A 19,542-nucleotide genomic window follows, 5' to 3' on the forward strand; every position below is an offset into this window, starting at 1 on the left:
GAGGAGATCTGGCACAAGATAGAAGAGCTGGCCAGACAGAACCCACAGGTACCGACCAACGGACAGCGACCAGACTGCCGACGCTGACAAACACAGACACCACATGACACCAGTGGAGTGATTCTATTGGCTGACGAACCTGATTATGAGGAGAAAAGAGGCCTTTATTCTGCACCTTTCTACAAACTGAAGATGGATTATTAAAAAAAAGATTTGTTTACACAAAAATGTTATCAGTATGAGCTTCGATCGATTAATCATCAAACTTTAAAATTGCATCTGTGCACTGAAACGAGGAATTATAAATGACCCTGAGCATATTTTTCTGTATTATCATCTCCTCATGTCAGACACCATGTACAGCCATATCCATGTCTTTGTGATTATTATTGTTATTATATCAGCTTTGTGTGTCCTTCTTTTGTTTCAGAGCAACAAGCTCCACCCCCTCCGCCCTGGACTCCACCCACAGGAAGAGGTCAGCTGTCTTATGTTTTATCATCAGAGTTTAGTAAAAAAATATGTTTGTTTTTAATGTAAGTTATGTTCATAAAGGGGCGTGGTCAAAATACCACATACATGTTGTACAGTGACAGTAGTACTCTGTGTATTTACAGTACATGTTGTACAGTGACAGTAGTACTCTGTGTATTTACAGTACATGTTGTACAGTGACAGTAGTACTGTGGCTGTGTACTCGATGGAGACAGAGACTCCGACAGCTGAAGACATCCAGCTGCTGAAGAAGACTGTGGAGAGTGAGGCCTCACAGGTACTGATGATCATTAATTAATTAATTAATCGATCAGTCAGTAAGTCAATGAATCAATCAATAAACCTGTCCCTCCGTCTGTCTCTCAGGGTGTGAAGGACCTGAAGAAGGACAAAGTCCTGATGAGGAGGAAGTCGGAGCTTCCTCAGGACGTCTACACCATCAAAGCTCTGGAGGCTCACAAGAGAGCCGAGGAGTACCTGACAGCCAATCAGGAGGCTCTCTGACCGGGGGAGGCGGTCCCTGCTGAGCCTGACTCCGCCCCCCTGCTGTCCGTTTCTCTGGGGAGGAAGTTGAAGGTGTCGTGGAGCGGCTGGTCTGGGGTCAGATTGGGACGGAGCTGACGCTGCGTTCAACAACACACCAACCTTCTCACCTCTGACCCCTGGTGGCCGATAACAAGTAGGACACTGTGTACGTGCTGTCTCAACGTGTGTCAGCGGTCATGTGATGATGACATCATCTGCTTCATGTTGCACTAACACCTCCAACACCTCCCTCTCCAAACATCTGCTGCTGTTTGACTGAAGGTCCCTGAATGCATCACCAACAGGCTCCTCCACTGCAGGAACTTAACGAGCTGTTAATTAATGCCCGTTAATTAAGGCTCTTCAGCCTCCGTCCAAACAAACGATGATGCAGCTGCTCTCAGAAACATGTAGTCATCTGTTGTCCAGGTGTCTCACAGGTGTCTCACTGTGTCCACACATTGTGCGTAAAGAGACTTTTCTGTCCAAACCAGACAGAGTCAGAGACCTGAACTCAACAGGCGTTCTGTGGACTTGAGCATGACAGTTATTATAAGCTGAAGCACCGACATGACAGTCATGTACAGTGGAAGAGAGTTTCTCAAAGGTTCTGCGTCGTGCACCGCCTCAGATCATATTCAGCTCTTCTATAACCAACGTTAAAGTACAGCAGCGTCGTCTGACTGTGTTCAGCTCCTGTTTTGGTCATTTTCTGCTAAGTTAGCAGGTGCTGTGTAGCCACTAGCTCTCGTGCTCTCCTCACTGTCGTCAGCTTCAGTTTCCTTCTCCGCACTTCTCTTCAGCCTCGTTTGACGTGTTTTTGAACCTTTCCTTTGACCTCTGCTAAATATTCTGTCATCACAGTTTGAGGTTCGCTCGCAGCTAATCATGGATGACATGTCCATGACATGCATGAACGTGACAACGTGCCAGTCTGAAACAAAAATATTACAGGAAAGACAAAATGTACTTTAAATTACATTTCAGCTGAAGTATTCTGACCACAGATTGTGCAGTATTTTCATAATATTAACTGTATGTTTGTCAAAAATATTTCTGGGATTCCTCCACACACCACCAGAGGGAGCTCCACAGTTTGACAGCAGTGCACTTAGACGACTGTATAATTGCTCTACACACATGGATTTAAATTTAAATAATATATGTACATATATTATATAAGTATGGTTACAAATGTACCAGGAAGCAACAATCAGTCTTAAATATCAAACCACAGATCTTACGGACATAAAGACACAGACAGCAGCTCATCGCTGATTATCACTCATTACTTATTTAAACTATATTTTTACTAGAAACAGCTTGTAAAGGTTATTTATAACACTGACGTGTTGAAGGACGCAGCTGATTTCAGGGTATCTGTCTGTGTGTTTGGAAGCACAGTGACGTTCAGGGAGCGTTGGTATTTCCAGAATAATGCAGCAGAGCAGTGACTGAACACAGCGCCACCTTCTGTCAAAGGAAACAAAGACATGATGTTTGTTTTCTGATTCAGGAGGAAATGAAACAGCACAAGGTTTCATTTATTATAAATGAATGATAATGATGTTTAAAACATCAACGTCATGTAAACAAAGAAAATCAATATCAGCTGCTTCCTCGTTCGTCTTCCTCTCCACGATGAATATCTGAAACGTTCTTGTTTATAAATCAGTGGAAACACGAAGCAGAACGTAGAACCTTCAGGGTTCTTCAGGTTCTGTGTTCTGTGAAGCTCTCAGCTCCTTAAGTTCCTGCAGCGGAGGAGACCATAAACACATCACGTCTGTCCTGTGACACCTGAACACAGCACAGAGGAGTTCACTGACTGACAGCAGCTCCACTCCAGAGCCCCGCCCCCTCCACCTGACCTGACCAATCACCTGTCAGCATGGACCTGTGGTGGACTGACGACGATGATGATGATGATGATGATGATGATGATGATGATGATGGTGAGGAGACACAGTGAATGTAGACGTCCAATCAGCATCCAGCAAAAGCAGAAGGAGAGTTTGATTCCAATGTGATGTACTTCCTGTTTGTTTGTTTGTTTGTTTTATTTTAATGTCTATTGTCATGACATCATCACGTCTAAACCAATGAGAGAAGAGATGCATGAAAACACTTAAAGAACAAAAACGTCCCGTCTGAATATTCGTCTGTACGAGATGCCGCCACTCGTCAGGTCAAAGGTCAAACACAGCGACACGTTCAGGAGTCGTGGGAATTCTCCAAACTCTAAAGAAGCTTCTGATCAGAATATTTCAGTGTCAATCACTTCAGTGTAAACAAACAAACGATCAATCGACGATCGACTGGACGAGCATCAACACACCACGTGGTGTGTTTTATTTTCTGAATCATTCCAGTTAAAGTTTTTCGTTGTTTTCACTCCTCAGACTCTCTGAGAGTCTCTGCTGCTTCACTTCCTGCTTCTCCTTTCAGTTTAAAGCTTTACACAGCTGAAAGCTTTTATTGTGAAGCAGCCACAGGAAATGAGTCGTGTCACAGACGTCAACGCTGCTGTTTTAACTTCATCTTCACGTTTAAAGAGTGTTTGGGAGGAGTTTTATTTTATTAGACAGCGGAGAGCAGACAGGAAGTGAGAGACGAGGACGCTGCGTCTTTAACTTGTCCTCCACCAGAACACCGATGTAGTTTTATTTTGTAGGATCCCCCTACACTTCCTGTTCCACCACCGTTTATCCAATCAGCAGCAGGTTTCTGACATCCTGACTGCTGAATCTGACCTTAAATATCACGCCGGTCACTTCCTGTGATCACTTCCTGTCCCTCAGAGCAGAGCTGTGATTGGCTGACACCTGGAGGCAGCAGCTCAGGTGTTCACACACAGGTTAACTTCCTCCACACGTTTCCAAACAGACCCAGTGTCAGAACGTTCGGCTGCTGAACCAAACCTCATTCAAAATGTATCACGATTTTACTGCTCAGTCTCTGAGTTGTTACATTAATGAGACAGGAAGTTGAAATAAATTCAGATTATAGTAAAGATAAATGTGGATCTTAGGTTTTGTCCTACCAAAATAAAAGCGTGGATGTTGAGCAGATGTTGAGCAGATGTTGAGCAGGATAAAAACATTAGTTGATTGTTTTTAAGATGGAGTTCAGTATCCTGGTGACGTCACATTTTTAAAAGCAGAAAACTTAAATTTGAAATCAACAAATTTAAAACTAATCGTCTTAAATCAGATGTTTCATGTTGCACATTAAAATAACTGAATGTTTGAAGATGAAGCGTCTCTCTGCGTTCCTTCCTGTCTGCTCTGCTCCCTGAAGACTCAGACTTCCATGATCCTCTGCTGTCTCACTTCTGTGATCTGTTTCACATTTTGTGCCATGAAGACTTTAAACAAAGACAAATGTTCTCGTCACAGCTACAGACTTCATCTGTGAAGAGAAAACCTTTCTCGTGACACTTCAGGTCAAAGTCCCATCACAAACTAGACGACAGATTTTTGTCAGGAGAAATTAATTTAAATCAAAGTGCAACATCTTCGTCGTTGTTGTTGACGTGCAACAAGTGCAGTTGTTCTGATAAAAAGCATTTAAAAAGTTAATTTTTCCACAAAAACACAATAAATGTCAAGTCAGTTTCTGTTTTTACGACACAAAGTACTTCGTAAACGTTCAAATGTAGAGCTGCTGACAGAAAACTGGCGTCAGTAAAGTAAAAGTTCATCTTTGTGACGTGAAGAAATCACAAAATGTTACGACTTAAAGTGGCAACGAGCTGATTATGATTAATATTCCACATTCAGTCATTCAAAATGTTCCATGTGAGCGTTGATCTGTTCGTCTTTTTGTTTTAATTAACGAAGCCTGTCATTAACATGTAACCATCTAACCTGTCGCTGCTTCACTGACCTCGTTAGCAATATTGTTTAAAGCTGAGAAACGCCGCAGAGAGCCGCTGCACGGCGGCGAGCGCAGAAACAATCCTCCTTATAGGAACAAAATGTATGAAAAGAGAAGTTGTTCAGGGCGTCTGCCTGCAGTTATTGTTGTACTGTATATTGTCATGTATACTGACTCATGACCACGCCCACATCCGGCCACGCCCCTCCCTTTTTGTTATCTTTCCGTTCTCGTCAGCTGGTTTATGTTGCACGTGGTCTTTACTCGCCGTCGTGTGATTCACTGTCAATTAATGACCATTCCAGTGGTGGGATAGCCCCGCCCACTTCTGTCATCGCTGGACAAAATGGCCGCCACGGGCCCAAGAGTTTATTTTCGATGTTTTAACTCCTCCAGATGATAAAACTGAATGTTTGTTCTGTTTTAATGTGGGAGGAAGCGACTGACACGTGATCGCCACAAGATCAAGTAGAATCTGAACCAAACTCCATGAAGTTTTCTTACAATTTTAAAGCGACACAAATCTCCAGATGACACTAAATCTATGTTAAAGTCTGAGGCGCTCCGACAGACGAGGAAGGTCTTTTTGTCCAGCGGCGACTCGACGTCGACACGTTAGTGACAGAACAGGAAACATGGCGGCGAGCTCTCCACTCGAGTCCCGACACTAAAACCTGAACGCTGCTTCCCGTCATCCTGTACATATGTTGTACTTTAATTAGGTAGAGCATTACATGGTATGAAAGTCGATTTTGTACAGATGTTCATGTATGTACAGAACAAATCAAAAGAAATAAAGTGGACATGTTTGACAATCAGTGTGTCTGCTTCACACACACACACACACACACACACACACACACACACACACAGAACAATTACAATCAAATAATAAAATCAATAAAAACATCAACATTTCTATAAAAGGCTTTAAGGTGGAATGTGACTTTATCTTACATGAACTTTACACTGAAAATCCAAACAGGAAGTTCATCAGTTTCCTTCTACAGAAGACGGGAGCGGCTTTGTTTGCAATTAACGATTCATTATTCTCATTATCGATTGATCATTTGAAAAAATAGTGACACGTAATTTAAAGCTTCAAATCAGTAACGCAAAGAAAACAGGAGCAGAGTACGGGATCACACAAGGGTCAAAAAGATTTAGTTTGTAAAATATTAAGAAATCAGATTGAAGTCAGGAGCACATCAATGTTTTCATGAACATCTGAACTGAAACTCAACACTGAAGTTACACATGGGAACATCTGAGCAGAAACAACCTTCTGCTTTAAGAGACAAAATCAGGGTAAAAAAGCTCTTTAGTTTTGAATCTGAGCTCGGACGTTAAAACTTATAATCTGCTGAACGTTGAACACGTGTTCTTGAATCTTGTCTTCAAATTCTCACTGATGTGAATTTATCTCATGTAAACAGACAACAAACATCTTATTTGCACCTTGAAGCTGCTTTTCTGTTCAAATTAAGAATAACAATCATCTCACAAACATGATTTGACTGTTACACAAAAAAAGATAAAACACTTGATGAGATTTAAAACGACCCGGCTGCTCCAGACGTCTGGACGTCAGGTCCCATCTGGACCGATTTAAAAACACTGCTGACATGTTTTGGACGGATTCAGAAGAATTAACTGTCTTTGTGTCACTGAGCTGCAGTTTTCATTCGTAGTGATGAATAAATGTTGTGATTCATTCTCTCTGTCGACTGTAATGATGAACGTTTACCGCCTGTTGGAGGTCCAGAGTCCAGCTGCAGACACCACCCGAGCCGGACGAGGTTTAATCTCTCCATCGTTAGTGAAAATAATCAGAGGACAGAAACTCTCTGACTCTGACACTGAAGGTAACAGCAAGAAACTGAACACTGAATAATTAAATGTCACTTTTAACTGAAGTCTGAACTAACTTACATGAATGTGTGACGTGTTCTCAGATGTAATGATTAAATATATTCCACTTTTTAAAGCTGATTCTGATATTTGTTAATTTAAGGATCTTAAAACGTGACTCAGACTCACAGATCTGTGACGAAGCCGTGCTGAACCCGTCAGCTAGTTCTGATCAATCATCTGTTTTAAAACGTTCATTTAGCCGCATGTTCCTGTTGTGTAGCAGTTTGGTTATAATCTGTTATCTCCACGTTTAAAGAGTTTTGTTTTTGTTTTTCAGAAATAATAAATCGTATTTATTGACCTAAAAGTCTCAACAGACTGTAAATAAAGTCGCCTGTGAGACTGAACTGAGGGATCATCAGTTTAAACCAGTTTCAGCAGCTTCAGGTGATTTTTAATGAAACTAAATTAAACAGGTGTGATTCGTCCATCAGTCGACTCTCAGGTCGCCTCCCTCTGTCATCACCGGCCCTCTGTCAGTGTCCCTGAAGTAGTCGTGGTGTGTTCAGGGTCTGTTGTTGTTGTTAGTATGTGAAGTGATCAGGTTCCACTGCAGTTGTTGGTGATGGTGGTGCGTTCAGGGTCCGTGATCGTTCAGGGTCCGTTGATGTTGCTCCTGCGTCCGAGGCGCAGCCCGGCGGCGCTCTGCCGGCTCTGCAGCGTGTTCTGGACCATGTCCTTCCACTGGTCGTCAGAGATCTCTTCGGCCCACGACGGCACGCCGAGAGACGGCAACGCCACGGCCGCCATCGTCCTCTTCACCAGCTCCACGTGGTCTGCAGGGAGACGGGAAGTGATGTCAGCAGACAGGAAGTACTTCAGAAAGGGTTAGGGGTATATTTATGATTTTATAAGACTGTGACATTTATCACAACAGTGAGTCAGAGGCGGTACGGCAGCCTGTAGGGGACATTCTGAGTCTGACCTGCGTCCATCGGGATGGAGGCTCGACTCCTCTGAGCCGCCGCTCCCTCAGGGTCCTCCTCCTCATCGCTGTCAGGGGGAGGAGCTTCAGGGAGGTGCAGACCCATCACCTGCACACAGACAGGTGAGAGAGACAAACAGGTGAGAGAGACAAACAGGTGAGAGAGACAAACAGGTGAGAGGGACACAGACAAGTGACAGACAGGTGTGTGAGTCAGCTGTTGCCAGGCAGATCTCACCTCTATCCTGTGCTGCACCTGCTGCAGCTGCTCGTTGTGGGAGGAGTTGTCCTCCCCCCTGTCCTCCCCCTCCTCCCCGGCCTGCTCCGGCTCCTGGTTCAGAGGCTGGTAGTAATATCCTCCACTGTTCTCCTCCTCTTCCTCTTCCTCCTCTCCATCCAGCTCCATCTCTCCCCCCTCCTCCTCTTCCTCACCCCCTCCCTCCCCCCCGCTCCACACTGGCAGCAGACCTCCCTCCCCCGGACGCTCGTCCTCCCCCAACTCGTCCTCAGAGTTCGGTAAGACTCTCTCCGGTCCCATCGCCGAGCTCCACACTTCCATCCACAGACTGACCTGGAGGGGGGAGAGAGGGGAGAGACAGAGGGGGGAGAGACAGAGAGGGGAGAGAGGGGAGGGACAGAGGGGGGAGAGACAGAGAGAGGAGAGACAGAGAGGGGAGAGACAGAGAGGGGAGAGAGGGGAGGGACAGAGGGGGGAGAGACAGAGGGGGGAGAGACAGAGAGGGGAGAGAGGGGAGGGACAGAGGGGGGAGAGACAGAGGGGGGAGGGACAGAGAGGGGAGAATTTTAATACAAATTAAAAGTCTTTCCTTCCTGCTGATCTTCTGAAATGTTTAAGCCTCTAAAAATATCAGAAAGGTATTTTCCTCTTTAGCTGATCGATCATTACAGCTGATCGATCATTACAGCTGATCGATGTGTTCACCGATTATTGATGTCTGTGCTCTCAGTGAGCTGCCTGTCTTGTCTAAAGCTGTTCAGTCTTCAATAAAACATCTCCTTCATAAAGATGCAGATCGATATCAGTCTGATCAGATGAACCGATGATCGATAAAGACGATGCAGCTGTAAAACCAATGATCAGAAACAGAAACAGCTGTTGAAGGGAAGAAGAAACCAACATGGAGGATGTTTGTGATGGAACCACTTTGATTCTTTAAGCTAACCGCTAAAGCTAACAGCTGCGTTAGCGTCAGTGTTTCCGGTGGCTTAAGCCAGGCAGTCCGCAGGTTGTCGGTTCTATTCCCGCTCTGATGAACCGGGATGTCAGCAGGTACATTATGGTGAAGATGATGATGATGGAGAACACCTGGAGCGGCTAACAGCTAATGAAGCTAACAGCTGGTTGTTTCTGACTGACTCGTTTTCTCTCCGGTTATTAAAACTCTTCTTCTTCTGCTGCTGCTGTGTGTCGATTTATGACCAAAAGAAGAAGAAGAAGAAGAAGAAGAAGAAGAAGAAGACTAAAGCCTCCAGGTGAGGTGTTCAGTGTCTTACCTGTCCGTCCGTCTGTCTGTGTCTCTCTGCTCGGAGCTGTTAGCCGCTGCTAGCTGCAGCTGCTCATCAGACACTTCCGGATACGTCACGACGCCGGAACAAAACTGACGCCTGACGCAAAACAGGTTGGGTTTTTTTAAATGAGGAACTTTATTTGTAACAGAAACATAACACGAGTCAACAAAAATGAGACAATTTGAATTATTACAACAATTATTTATTAATTTATTTTTCCACATTTGTTTCTCAATTTAAACATAAATGACGTCACAACACGTAAAAATATAAAGTCTCGTTTTAACTCTCAGATTCTTCTATTTATTTATATTTAAAGATTGTTTCGTCTATTTTAATCAATATCTATCTGTCCACTTATCAAAATAAATAATACATGAATAAATAAGCCAAAATAAAATATAATAATAATAATAACAGACGCTTTATTTTATTTAAACCGAGCAGTTGAGGGTCAGATTCAACATTGTGTTGACATTTGTATGAAAGAAAAAGATTAAATTCTTTATGATCGTTTAGTTTTATTAAATCCTGTCTGATGTAAAATAATAATCTAACAGGTAGAATAACGATATTTAAAATCAAAACGACTTATTTCCTCATTACCTATGATTTTATTCACACTCTCAGTATTTATTTATCTGAAATTAATTAATTAATGTCACGTGAATCAGCAGCTCAACACAAAACACTAACACGTCTGATCACATTTATAGATTAAACTGACTTCCTGTTTAAAACGATCACATACGGATCTTTTATTGATCTGTTCAGTGAAGATAAAAATCAATAAATCAGTAAAGTTTGATTTGATCTCCAATAATCCCAACAGCTACAACAGAATCATGCATGTCCGATCATCTCACTGGAGGATTATTAAATCCAGAACCGAACCAGCAGGAGGCGCTGTGGGTCACATCAGATGAGACAAACAGACTTTAATCTGTTTCTGCTGTTAGAGTGAAAATCATTCAGAACCTTGTTCATCAAACGGAACCGTTTGTTCTTCACGGTATCAGTGACGTCATTCCGGCTCGGGATCATCTGCTGTTTGAACACTGCACACGGATCAATACTTGCTGCTCGACTCTCACCAGCCACTGCAGCAGAAACTGGGCCATCAGAACCCAGAACCATCGGGCTGAGACCGTCCTGACAAGTGGATTAAGAGTTTGCTCTTAATGTGAAAATCCCGACCGGATGTCATGTCAGGTGATTTGTCGGCGTTATCAGGACGGACACGAGCTGATCGATCAGCAGCTTCTGATCAATAATCAATAATCACGTCATTGATCAACAGTTTAACGGTTTAATTTTTTTTTTAAAAACAGTGACGTCACACACCGAGGAGGATTAAAGCAAGGCTCAGCGGGGTGTGACGTAACAACTGCAAAGATTGTCTACAGGTGAGAGGACTCACTCTGTCAGACATCTTTTTATTTATTATTGTTTTTATGAATCTCTTCATCTCCTTATCAACTCAAACATTCAGACGACTTTACACCAACTGCAAAGATGTTATATCATATATCACACACACACACACACACACACACACACACACACTATTATTTTGAAAACACAGTGTGTCAAAAGATCTTTGACTTGTTTTTTATCAGTTTCTTTATTCCCAATATTTATAAAGATACATTTTTAAAACGTGTGTATGAAAACTGAACATATGTTGTTTCATATGAAATTAATACATTTGAATAAATCCTTAAAATAATCGAAATAATTATTGATTGTCATAATCAATCATTATAAATGATCTGGTTATTGTCTTGTTTGTTTATTTATTGTTGTTTGTTAAAGTTTTTTGACAAAATTAATCTCAGTTAAAGGTCCACTTGTTTTATTATGTTGCTTAATAAGCACTGATGACCTAAATATGATGATAATGTATAAAAATAAAGTGATTATTTTAATATAATGTTAATCAGATAAATTGCCTCTGCTCCATTTTGCACTTCATTTAATGTCTTTGTAAATATTTGCCGGCTACTAATGAATGTTTTATTTAAAAATGTCTTTATTGTGTTGATGTATTATTATTGGACGAGTGGAGAAAATATACATGTATATTATTATTAGTAGTAGTAGTAGTAGTAGTAGTAGTAGTATTTTATTATTATTATCATCATCATCATCATCATCATCATCATCATTAACTGACAGCCCTCCTCGCTGTGTTTGGTCCCAGTGAATCCGCTCAGAGTGAGCCCTCTCTGCTGCCTCTGCTCTCTCTGGTTCTCATAGTAACGGTCACCTGCAGAAACACACCGGGACTCACGGAGCTCACAGACCGACACACAGACCTCCCGTCCGGCTCCGGGGCACCGATCCGCCGCTCCGCTGCTGATCAAACCCGATCAATCGATACCGGGATCGATCGGCTCTCATGTCCGCCGCGGTGGATCAGAACCGGCGCGTGGCCTGCGGCGGGATCAGAGGCACCGGAGCAGAGAATGATGACATCAGCGTGTGAGAGTCCCGATCCTCCGCGCGTGAGCTGATCGATCATTTATCAGGTTAATTGATCTCCTCACTGCAGCACCAATCAGAGCTCAGTTGATCAGTTGGTTATTGTGATCAGCTGGTCGGGTCCAGCTCATCGATAGGCCTGCTTTAGATTCACTGATTATTGATCAGCTCTGCTTACTTCAACATGTTAATTAGTAATTTGTGGGAGGAGCTAATTGATTATTGAGATGACGTTTGTGTTTTTATGATCTCACATCTGACATCATCTGTTTTAATACACAGACTGTTAATCAATACAAGGATCGATACACATGTGATTATTTAGAAGTTTAGTTTGAAGAATATTTATAATTATCATCATTTTTAATTTAACATGTTTAAAAGTTTTCTTTAGTCAAAACTGAACAGAAAGGCTTCATGGGAGATGTAGTTTATAAACAGCTGACAGATTGATGTTGTTTAACACTGTTTCAACTATTAACCTCAACATCACCAGACTCCCTTAACAAATGTAGTGATTTTAAGAGTTGCTGAGTTAAAACAAACTTTATAAACGTAGTGAAACTCTGTCTCTGACAGATTCTGAATCATTGGTGCGCTCTTGTAAATTCAGCATTAAATGTAATACATGAAGCCAACTATTAACCACAATTTCACCAGACTCCCTTAACAAATCAGCTAATTTTAGGAGTTGTTGAGTTAAAACAAACTCTCTAACGTAGTGAAACTCTGTCTCTGACAGATTCTGAATCATTGTCTCCTTGTTGTAAATTCAGCATTAAATGAAAACAGTCAGTTGTTTGTTTGCTTGTACAAAGTGTCAGTTTGTGGCAGCATGGCTGTACCAGCCTGTCTGCTTCTGTGTCTAAAGTGCTAAAGTCTTACCTGCCAACATTTAGCAGCTGTTTGAACACACTGTTTACACTGATTTCACCATTTACACTCAATTTATGACAGAAGAAACATTTTATTGATCTAAACATGTCACATTTTACAAACACACTAAACAGTAACCAGTATAGGCGACTTCTTTGTCCCCAGACTCCCTTAACAAATGTGTCAGTTTAGTGAGTTGTTGAGTTGGAGACACTTTATAAACTGTGTGAAACTCTGTCTCTGACTGATTCTGACTGATTTGTTCCTTCTTGTAAATTCAGCAAATGTTCTACATGAACTTCTTTCTGTCTTTGAGTAGAAACCTGGAGTCTGTTAATGTCAGGTGTGAACTGTCCACTTGTAATCAGATTACTCAGGATGTTGACACCAGGTGTGAACAGACCAAAGAAGCTAGTTGTACAGAGACAGGAAGTGATGTCCGGACTTTGGCTTCTCATGGCACCAACCAATAGGAGGTCAGATCCTTGTGTTCTTCTGTGATCTGACCCAGTGTCTCCTCCAGGTGTTCCAGCGGTTCAGTCCAGTCCAGGATGCTGCCGGCCTCCATCCAGATCACGGGGGAGCTGCTGTCTGCGGCCGAGGTTCAGGACATCTGTGAGAGTCTGAAGGAGGACAGCGTCCGGCTGCTGTCCGTCCGCGGCTGTCAGCTCTCCGACCGCGACTTCGGACGCGTCTGCCGCAGCGTCGCAGAGTCACGCTCGCTCGCTCAGCTCAACCTGAACCTGGGTGTCGTCTCCAGCATCAGCCGGACTCGACACCTGGCCGATGCCCTAAAGACCAACCGCTCCCTGCAGACCCTGTTGTGAGTACACACCTGACTTCCAGCTGATTGGCTGTTTAACAAGTGCAGACAGACCAACATACTCTGCCCCCCCCCCCTCCAGTCTCCATGGCAGCCCGTTGTTGGACGCCGGCCTGGTGACCCTCAACCTCGCCCTGTCGACCCACCCGGCGCTGGTCTGTCTGGATCTCGGGGACTGCATGCTGGGAGACGAGGCGCTGGGTCTGATCTGTGGGATGCTGCCACCAGACGGAGCAAAGTCAGGTGAGACGGTGACAACAACACCAGGACTATCGACACGGAGACCACCTGCTGACACCTCAATGACCCTCCTGGGGCACCGTACCAAACACCTGTCACACCTGCAACACCTCACACTGCAGCATGAGGACTGTTGTCTCTGTTGACCAATCAGAACAGAGCTCCAGACCACAAACATGAGCTGTGAGTGTTGATGTGACGGTGAGGCAGCAGCAGGTTTAAAGAGCTGGACGTCTCCTGAGACGTTGTTATTTCAGGCTCAGATAACCTGAATTCATCAGCTCGCTGGTTTAACTCTTCACTGTCTCATCAGCACAGTTTAACATGTAACACAGCTGAGCTCTTTATACTTTATTTACAGTGTTAATACATAAATACACATAAAGTATTTAAACACACTGTATCGTCCTGACCTGTGTTCCTCTGTCTCCAGGTCTGAGGGAGCTCACTCTGAGCGCTAACCCAGGAATCAGCTCCAAAGGCTGGGCTCGCCTCGCCATCGCTGTGGCCCACAGCTCCCAGCTCCGCGTGCTCAACCTGGACTACAACCCACTGGGTACAAGTACTACTAATACTGCAGTACTACTATCATACTACTATAATACTACTACAACCCGCTGGGTACAAGTACTACTAATACTACAACAGTACTACAATTATACAGTACTATTAAAATAGTACTACATTACAGACAATACACACCACTACAGCACTAATACACCAGTACGACACACTGGTCCAGGTTCTGGTGTAAATTTTCTGGTCTTGAGTGTTCTGGATATGGTTCTGGTTGTATCTGGTCCAGGTAGTAAATGTTATTGTTCTGGTTCTGAGTGTACTGGTTCTGAATGTTGTGGTTCTGGTTTTGTCCGTTCCTGGCAGTAAATGTTCTGGTTCTGGTTCTGAACGTTCTGTCTGTGGTTCTGAGTGTTCTGTCTCTAAGTGTTCTGGTTCTGATTGTTCTGGTTCTGTCTCCAGGTGATCAGATTGCAGGGATGCTGGCCGTTGCCGTGGCGTCCAGCAGAACTCTGGAGGTGCTGGACCTGGAGGGAACTGGACTGACCAACCAATCAGCACAGGTCAACCAATCACATGGCTCCGTTCCTCTTCTTCTTCTTCTTCTTCTTCCTCTTCTTCTTCTTCTTCTTCTTCCTCTTCTTCCTCTTCTTCTTCTTCTTCTTCTTCCTCTTCTTCCTCTTCTTCTTCTTCTTCTTCTTCTTCTTCCTCTTCTTCTTCTTCTTCTTCACTCCCGCTGTGTTCCAATCTCATCCTTCTTCCTTTTACTTGTGGTACTGAAGGATTGTGGGTCAGAATGGTCAGAATATGCTGAAAGACCAGATGCAGTAGAACATGTTGTGACAAACAGAACCTCTTGAGACAGACTGAACAGCAGGACGGGTTCTGTTAATCTGGCAGTGATCCTCAGTGTCATGGAGCAGTTTGTCCAGCAGGGGGAGACGTTGACCTGATGTTCCTCTGAATGATCTCTCACTCTCCAGACGACAGTGTTCTCGCATCAAATCATTTGTCCTCCATACTCTTACATCGTTCCTGCAACGTGAATAAGGAACGTCGTACAGTTTCACAGGTGTTCTGTGAATGAACCTGCAGCAGCAGAACAGACAGGACAGTTATATGTTGGTATTAACTTATCTGTGAAAGCCTTTCTGCTGTAATCTGATTACAGTGAATGTATCAGTGCAGCCTGGCAGCACAGAGAAACAAATGAACAAATATAAACAACCAGTCATGAAATAAACCTTAGTACAAATTACTCAAGTTCTGTTCTTAAGAACAATTTTGAGATACTTTACTTGAGTATTTCCTTTTTCATTTAGCTCTTTTTATGTTTATTTAATACATTTAGTTACTAGTTACTTTTCAGATTCATATTATTTTACTGTTTTTAGGCTATAAATGGAGACAAGTTACCAAGTAGCACATTTTTAAATTAGTTTATTTTATCAGCACTCTGACAGAAAAATCACTGTTATCATTAACAAAAAAAATGATGAACATCGGCTCAAATGAACAAACTTTTTTTCTGGTGTCATCATCAGACAGGTGGAAAACTGGGCTTGACTCTGGTTCTGAACCTGTTCAGGTCTTATTTTATCTTGATTGACACATGACCTTTGGAGTACCACAAGGACCAATACTCTGCCCACTTTATAAACAATAAACGCTGCTTCAGGACAGATTTTTAGAAATAATCATATTTAACCATACGCAGACGATACTCTAATCTACATTTCTCTAATGAGCCATGATGACAAACTTTGTCAGTATGTTAAATTAATGATTTTATTATCTTTTCACCAGGCCAGATGTTTGTGGTGTTGAAGTTGAAGCAGTCATTAAATCAGTTTCAGCATCAGCTGTTTATCTAATAAATTATATAATTTACCAAATTTCCTTTGATTTTCAGCCCTTGTTTTATTTTCACATAAAGGAGTTAAAGTCTTTCATGTCATTTTGTATAAATAAAGTTTTATCTCCTGTTTGAATGACGGCGGTCTCTGTTTCTCCAGGTGTTCCTGGACATGGTGGAGAACTACCCAACCAGTCTGCGGGTTCTGGTCCTGGCAGAGAACGACATCAGTCCGGAGCTGCAGCAGCAGATCTGTGACCTGCTGTCTGAAGGGGAGGAGGACGACGACCGAGAGGCACCGTCCCTACAGCCAGGCCCCGCCTCCAGCAGCGCCCTGCTGCCAATCAGAGACAAGTACCAGCCAATCAGAGACAAGTACCAGCCCCCCGCCTGGCTCCCCCACAGCAGTAAGGGCTGAACCCTCCCCTCTGTCCCCTCTGTCCCCCCAGACTGTCCCACTTTTTACTGGTCCCTCAGAGACACCAGTCTGCTCCAAAACCAGTACAGGACTAGGTTTACTCTCCCAGTTGTCATACTGGTTCTACTGGTACTGTTTATCATACTGGCTCCACTGTACAGGAGCCAGGGCTGGTTCTACTGGCCCAGTTTACTCTACTGGTTTGATGGGTCCAGTTTGTCATACTGGTTCCACTGGTCTCATTAACCATACTGGTATTAGTATTTGAATTTTAGCTGGACTAATGGTGCGTTCATATCAGCCTGGTTCTGTCCCAGTGTGGTCCAGTATTACTCTGGTTCTGTGGTGTTAGGTGTCCTCAGTGACAGTAGGAGGTTCTGTGTTCTGTATCATAGAGGTCTACGTGTGAATCTGACTAAACTGGTTTTTATCTAATCCCAGTTAATAACCAATAATCTGTACTCTCATTCATAATAATGAATATTTAAAAGAATATATGTATTGAAGGTCTGCTCTTCTTCTGTGGTACCTCTGTGAGTCCACGCAGCTCTGTGGTCTGAAGTTCTGGTCCTGGTCCTGGTTCTGGTCCATAGCAGGCTACAGTGACCGTATTCTCCTTAAAGGCCCAGTCACAGCAGCATTTAAAACAGACAAATTAGGTGAAATCTACGGTGGCCCTGAAGTGCAAAACACAAAAGCACCACAAATCCGAAAAAACGGCGGTACGTAAAGTTTCTACCAACAAGGATCGTTGCTGAGTGATGATATATTTGTTATTCTAGATCCTCCTGTTATTATCTACTCTTGATTCATGTGCTGTCGGACTAATCAGAAAAAAGGGAAACTTCACACAAACATCCTTCAAAGTTGGAGCAACTCGGAAAATCTGAGAAAATTCTGGCACACAAGTTGCAGAGTTGACGTCATATGACGCTGAAACATGGCAGACAAACGTAAACATTGGGTTGTTACAGCGAACATTACAGTGAATCTAATGTCTGGTTTTTGAAGTTTCCCTGATTAAAACACACCGACCTCTTCAGCTGTCACAGCCCAAGTGTGTCTGAGCTCGTTGGGTAGAGTGGACCAGTGGTAGCTCGTCTATACGCCTAACGAGCCCAGAGAGCAGAAGATCTAGAGAGGAGCAGCTGAAGACTGCGAGAGAGGCTGAGGAGGTCGGTGTGTTTACCGGGGAAACTATGGCTCATAAACCCTGAGATAAACAGATGCTACCACAGTTTGAGTAGATAACAACAGTGGGATCATGTAAAACACGTGAATGCTGCGTCCTTCCCGTTGAAAAGTCGGACAGTGCGTCCGTCCGATCAGCAACAAACCTTGTTGATAGAACGTACCTTCCTTCTCCAGTAGAAGTTAATGTTGTGTTTTCTGGTTTGTGGTTGTGAGTCAGGGCTACCATATCAGTTATCAGTTATGTCATAGAATCACTGAGATCTTGGTGAACGACTGTAGCCTGAAAGCTAAATGCTAATATGCTAGTTAGTCAAACTAGCTTCAATTAATTCCTGCTGGCATTATGTTCTGTTGGGCTTGAGTTCAATCTTAGAAGTTATTGAACAGAAGGAATAAAGCTAACAGGGTAGCAAGCAATCTTGCTAAGGGTCAGCTAGCAAGGATGTTAGTTTAGCTTGATGACAAATCAGTAGTCTGTGTTGTGGAGCACTTTGTAGTCTAATAAGCCACAATAGCTTTCTCCATTTTGGACAAGACGGTTTATTTCTGAGCAGGAATTAACGAATCAGCGTTCAGCAAAAGTTGAACGTGACTTGACCAACTCGAGTGAATCCACCGATCACACAGATTTCATCGTAATGAATCTGAATTGTTGTGAAATCAGCTTTTTGAAATGAAATGCTGTGACCGAGACTTTACATAAAAGAGTTTAATGAATGAAAACAGAGGAAACACTGAAACTTCTGGTTCTACATGTTCAGTCGATGTTCTGTAAGTCATGTATATATTTAAACATCTTACAGATCAGGCTTTAGATTGATTTCCTTTCAAGGAACAATTCAACATTTAGTAAAATCTTCTTCTCTTCCTCTGTGAGAGTCTGTATTCCACACTCTTCACTTAGCTTAGCATAAAGACTGGAAACAGAGGGAAACAGCTAGCCTGGCCTGAACCGAAACCAGTGACTGTCAGGTGAAAGGAAATCAATCTAAAACCTGATCGATGATGTGGAGACAGGATGTGACATCACAGAGTTTATATTAACGGTCTGAAACGTGCAGACTTGGCGGTCTGCTCCTTTAATCTGCTGTGGAGCTCTAAACGTGTCGTTCTTTAACCCTACAGACTCCGGCCCCCAGATGGTCTTGCTGACATCAGGTGTAGGTGAGAGCTTATTGGCTGAGACTGAGATGTGACCCCTCCCACAAACACACCCACTTCCTGTGAAACGGTTTCACTTTTTTCTCTCTTTTTTGTTGATTTGTTTGGTTTGTTTCTCTGCACTGCACTTCTCTGGGTTGTCAGATCACCTGATCACTAGCAGCCAATCACATGCTCTGCATGGTTTGATGTAGCACCTGTACATAGACTAGAACAGGTGAGTGGCGGCACAAAACCTTAACACACCAAGTGACTTTAGGACAGGTGTTTGTTCAGTGTGTTTCTGATGAATGTACGTTCTGTTTGTTCTGCTGCTCTGATGTCACAAATATTAAACTGTTTACAGCTTCGTAAGAACCAACGAGTCCGACTCTTCATTCACCGTCATCAGGGAGCTAACAATGCTAACGACGCTAGCTGAAGAACAACATGAGAGTCTGAGACCGAACGAGGAGCTCATCTTCCATTTTTAACCTTCTGTGGGTTGAATTTATAATCTGACAGCATAAATTCAATCACTGTTTAACATTCACGCTCGTTAACGTTTACACACGTTTGATGGACGTCAAAGAACAAAACGTTGTTTAACAGGCTAAATTTGAATATGTGCGTCCATCTGAAGACTTGAGACGAAGGTGCAGTTCAGCTGTCGCTGGCTGTTCAGGGAGACATTTACAAGTTAGCTTTTAGCACGAGATTAGCTTATC

The 19,542-nt window shown here is 43.1% G+C and overlaps 3 protein-coding genes across 3 annotated transcripts in view; 2 read left to right on the forward strand and 1 right to left on the reverse strand.

The window, feature by feature from the left end:
• ppp2r5d (protein phosphatase 2, regulatory subunit B', delta) overlaps positions 1-5,714 on the forward strand; it is a 15,867-nt gene extending 10,153 nt beyond the window's left edge. The window contains exons 14-17 of the mRNA XM_084375943.1: positions 1-48; positions 431-478; positions 659-772; positions 862-5,714. The exon at positions 1-48 is cut by the window's left edge and continues 25 nt beyond it. Of these exons, the coding sequence (XP_084232069.1) occupies positions 1-48; positions 431-478; positions 659-772; positions 862-999 (348 nt within the window). The 3' untranslated portion in view covers positions 1,000-5,714. The remainder of the gene's footprint in view (positions 49-430; positions 479-658; positions 773-861) is intronic.
• On the reverse strand, positions 5,594-9,351 carry mea1 (male-enhanced antigen 1). Its single transcript, XM_084375955.1, has 4 exons — positions 9,254-9,351; positions 7,977-8,309; positions 7,739-7,847; positions 5,594-7,589 (listed from the first exon to the last, which is right to left on the reverse strand). The coding sequence occupies exons 2-4, from the start codon at positions 8,295-8,297 to the stop codon at positions 7,408-7,410; spliced, it is 612 nt and encodes a 203-aa protein (XP_084232081.1). The 5' UTR covers positions 8,298-8,309; positions 9,254-9,351; the 3' UTR covers positions 5,594-7,407.
• A 2,165-nt stretch (positions 9,352-11,516) lies between these two features.
• On the forward strand, positions 11,517-19,192 carry lrrc73 (leucine rich repeat containing 73). Its single transcript, XM_084375952.1, has 7 exons — positions 11,517-11,799; positions 13,152-13,451; positions 13,534-13,694; positions 14,125-14,247; positions 14,670-14,770; positions 16,223-16,469; positions 18,800-19,192. Exons 2-7 carry the CDS (start codon positions 13,180-13,182, stop codon positions 18,868-18,870), a joined length of 975 nt encoding a protein of 324 aa, XP_084232078.1. The 5' UTR covers positions 11,517-11,799; positions 13,152-13,179; the 3' UTR covers positions 18,871-19,192.
• Positions 19,193-19,542: the final 350 nt, after the last annotated feature.

This window comes from Pagrus pagrus (assembly GCF_965226575.1).
Source record: "Pagrus pagrus genome assembly, chromosome: 15".
NCBI classification, from domain to species: domain Eukaryota; kingdom Metazoa; phylum Chordata; class Actinopteri; order Spariformes; family Sparidae; genus Pagrus; species Pagrus pagrus.